Here is a 4,070-nt window from a genome sequence, read left to right on the forward strand (position 1 = left end):
CTCTACCTAAACCAGAAGCCAACACCACAATGATCACAGGAGTTAGGTCAAAATATTGACAAGTTTTAAGTTATAAAATAAAACAAAATGCAGGAGGCAGACTTTGGAATTTTATTTGTTTTAGTGATCTCAAAAATGTATTTCTGGCCCAATGTTTAACACTAACATCTTGTTTTAATAACGTTAATTTGTTCTTCCAGATGACAGAATTCTGAAGAATATGAAGACAGAAGAAATTAACTAGTTACAGAACAAATTGAAAATAACAAATAAAGCTGGAACCAAATATTGCATTAACATGTGAACACATTTAGTAAAATTGGATTTTTTTGGAAATCACTTATATTTTTGGTAAATTAAGTGACTGTATTATGGTTAATGCAGTCGGATCATCACCGAGTTTGATTCCCTGGCAGTGTGAGATGCTCAGCCTCCTGATACCTCTGTTCACCTAGCAGTAAATATTAACCTGGAAATTAGTCAACTGTTGAGGGATACATCCTGAGGAAGGTCTGTCGTTGGCTTAGGAAGGCCTACACAAGCCTAACAAGCTGCCCGTCTCCGACAGTGAGAAGCAATGTTATGTTTTTAAACATAATATAATAACAAAACCAGCGTGGGACATTTACTGCTCGTGTGAAACTTGACAACAGTTGTGTGAGGTGAGAATCATACGGCCCAATATGGCGGCCTCGAGTTCTGTTATCCAACCGGAAGATGTGAACAGACTGCGGTATGGACTGGCTGTGACTAAGGCAGGACGAGACGCGCTAGCAAGTGTGTTTATGTGGTCGTACCGGGGCACCTTCCCAGTAGTGACTTACCTCACTCAGGACTTGGGGTACACCAATGCTCAGTACAGGCGTGTCTTCGATGCTCAACAGAGGGATAAACTCGAAGCTTCCTCTGACGCGGCAACTTTTGACATCACCCTGTTGTATAAACTTCTGCAACGTGTGTGTGGTCTGGCTGAGATGAATGACCCCACGTGGACCACTCCAGGGCCTCAGGGACCATCACTTGAACACCTCATATACAAGCTCAAGCAACACCGAAACACGTGGGCCCATGATAATGGGAGAATGTCAGCCCAAGATCTTACGTCAACACTGACGGAGCTCAGTGACTTATTGACTGAGATGCTGGCTGAGGCCGGCGTTCGGTGTAGGACAAATTGCCAGGATGTGGACCACGTGACCAAAGATGTCACCAAGCATATTGGTGGTCTGCTAGAGAAGGTCAGAGAGCCGCTGGATCCCTCAGATGTGGCGTACTTGCCTCAGCTCCGCCAGGAGATTAGGATGTTCAAAAGACACATCACAGAAGAGGTTAAACAGATGAGCAAGCAGGAGCTAACTGACGGGTATAAACTGCTGTACCAGATTGTTCCCGCACCCTGGCTCCTCCTCAACATTAACTACAACCCAAGTCTTGCTTTTACACGACTGCGACTCCTTGAAGATCCCGTCATAGGATCAAGACCCACCCACGCTGCCAAGGGTCAGGATAACACAAGACCCTCCCAGGCTGCCAAGGGTCAGGATATAAACTATGAAGACATCTTGAGTATGAGACGAGAGGACGGAAGTGTCCCTCAGTGTGTCGTCCTGACGGGGGAAGGTGGTATGGGCAAGACAACTTTACTCAAGCTCATCCTCGAGAAGTGGGTAGAGGACCCTGCTGCCATACGTCACCTGGGCACTGTGGACCTCGTTTTCTATGTACAGTGCAGGGATTCACATCTTAATACCTTCGATGATCTCCTCCGCCAGTTACTGCCTCAAACACTTCGTGATTCTGACGCTGACTTCCAGGTGCTTAAGGATATAATCTTGAGCTTAAATATATTAGTCCTGATTGACGGCTACGACGAGGTCAACGACCATTCAGGAAGGCTGGTGGAGGAGCTGTTGCACCTGCCTGGCAAGGATGTGAGGTTGGTGATAACCACACGGCCGGGGTGGGACCAACACCTGTCACAGCTCGTCCCACACACCAGACCTCGCTGCAACATCCTCGTCTTGGGCATCACTCCAGAACGTCGCGTGGAGTTCGCCGAGAGAACCATCAAGGTGCTGGAGGAGGAAGAGAGCCAACGGAGTGTCATCACAGGGAGGTTTACCCAGCGGCTGGAGCAGATGAGTCAGTTCCTGGGTGAGTACCTCAACACTCCACTCACCTTGACCTTGTTGGCGCTGCTGTGCGTCGAGGCTCCAGAAGAATTTAACAACCTTACCACAAACACTCAAGTCTACGAGAAGATTCATGACTTCATAACCAACAAATTAATATCCAGACTCACAGACAAACACGTGACCGATCCCAAAGGAAAATGTGACGAAAATGTGAAAAAGCTTTTGAGGTTCTTAGAAGAGATTAGTTTAAGAGGGATCCAGAGGCAGGAGTACGACCTTTGGCCGGAGACGGAAGCGGAGATTAGGGAGAAGTGTGACACTCTGGGACTGCCGCAGGAGGAGGTCTTGTCCAACTATTTCACAAGAACCAGCTACCGTCGGGGCCTCAGTGTGGTGTGGGTGTTTGGCTATTTTCACGCCAGGTACCAGGAGTATTGTGCCAGCAGGGGGCTGGTCGCTCTCTTGTCGAGAGCTGAGCAAGACCAAGGTGATCCAGCATCACATCGTGTGCCAGGGGAAAGCTCTATAATCATTGACCTTTTGGGGGATGTTGTACGTAAGGAAAAACGCTCCTTGGGAGATCACCTGAAAGGGTCAAAGTTTGATATTAGCGACGTGCAACAAGAGTTTAGGGAGCGCCCCAGATGGCAGAACATTTTACTCAGCACTACCGGGGTGCTGTGTGCCCGTGAAGTAGAGCACAGGTTCATTACTCACATAATTGACCTGTGCGAGATGGTTACACATGAGACTGACGAGCTGTTGAAGCATGTAGCAGAGTCCCGCGGGAGTGAGCACGTCATCCAAGCCGTGTGTGAGAAGCTGCGTACAGAACACAGGTGGGAAATAGAGAGTGTTGACTCATGGGTTGTCCTGCCGCTTGTTCTTAAGAAGGTGACACCTAAGAACATTTGCCTAAACATGAACGATACATCCCAACTAAAGCAGTGTCTGTCTACACTGTCTGTGCTGGCAAAAATGAAGGTAACCATATCCTTATATCTTGAATATAGTTTATACAGCAAAGTTTTTGAGATATCAAAACAATGTTTGGAGAGGCTGACAGCCCCCGGCAGTAAGTGTACCTTAGAGCGGTTTGAAGGTGGCTTGTCAGAGGCAGCCATACCCCTCCTGCCTCACACCCTCGTGAGCCTCATCCTGCGGCTCACACTACAGCACTTGCCCGTCCTCATCCGTCACCTGCCTCACCTTCCTCACCTTCGGAGTCTTGGTAAATATTCATATTTCCCACCATAATTTTTAGGGTTATTTATTAATACTAAAATTACGCAAAGGGCTTCATTCGTCATGTTTAATATAGTAATTCAGATTTACATTGTTTACATATAAGTTTACCTTATGGACGAAAGATGCCTTATATTGTTTACAAACATAATCACCTTATGGGAGACAAAACCTGATATTGTTTACAAATATAGTCGCCTAAAGAGCGACAAACATCTTATATTGTTTACAAATATAGTCACCTTAAGGGTGACAAACCTTCTACTTTGATTACAAATATAGACTTATTAAGGGCGACTACTCCATGAATAATAAATTTTCGAAACATTCCGCTGCTGTATATATTCTTGTGCATAAATAATTTCATGAAGTATTTAGCGACGCCATACTTTTGGTTCAGATGACTTACCACTTTGACTTTGACTCGTGGTACAGATCTCCTTTCACTGTGACCTAATTCCTGTTCAGGATGACCTTTCACTGTGACCTAATTCCTGTTCAAGATGACCTTTCACCGTGACCTAATTCCTGTTCAAGATGACCTTTCACTGTGACCTAATTCCTGTTTAAGATGACCTTTCAGTATGACCTAATTCCTGTTCAAGATGACCTTTTACACTGAACTATTTCCTGTTCAAGATGACCTTTCACTGTGACCTTGATCCTTGGTTAATTAGACCTTCTGTAACT

At 45.7% G+C, this 4,070-nt stretch overlaps 1 protein-coding gene across 1 annotated transcript; it reads left to right on the forward strand.

Annotated features, from left to right (window-relative positions):
* Positions 1-206: 206 nt before the first annotated feature.
* LOC138363564 (uncharacterized) lies at positions 207-3,392 on the forward strand. The gene is made up of 2 exons (XM_069322918.1): positions 207-1,466; positions 1,506-3,392. Exons 1-2 carry the CDS (start codon positions 684-686, stop codon positions 3,390-3,392), a joined length of 2,670 nt encoding a protein of 889 aa, XP_069179019.1. The 5' UTR covers positions 207-683.
* The last annotated feature ends 678 nt before the right edge of the window (positions 3,393-4,070 follow it).

Source organism: Procambarus clarkii, chromosome 11 (genome assembly GCF_040958095.1).
Source record: "Procambarus clarkii isolate CNS0578487 chromosome 11, FALCON_Pclarkii_2.0, whole genome shotgun sequence".
Taxonomy (NCBI): domain Eukaryota; kingdom Metazoa; phylum Arthropoda; class Malacostraca; order Decapoda; family Cambaridae; genus Procambarus; species Procambarus clarkii.

What these genes read in the sequence shown, in the direction of transcription:
- LOC138363564 (XM_069322918.1), top strand. Translation starts at nt 684, where the DNA reads ATGGCGGCCTCGAGTTCTGTTATCCAACCGGAAGATGTGAACAGACTG. An exon ending in TGCGACTCCTTGAAGATCCC is followed by an intron (nt 1,467 to 1,505) that starts GTCATAGGATCA and finishes GCCAAGGGTCAG; the next exon opens with GATAACACAAGACCCTCCCA.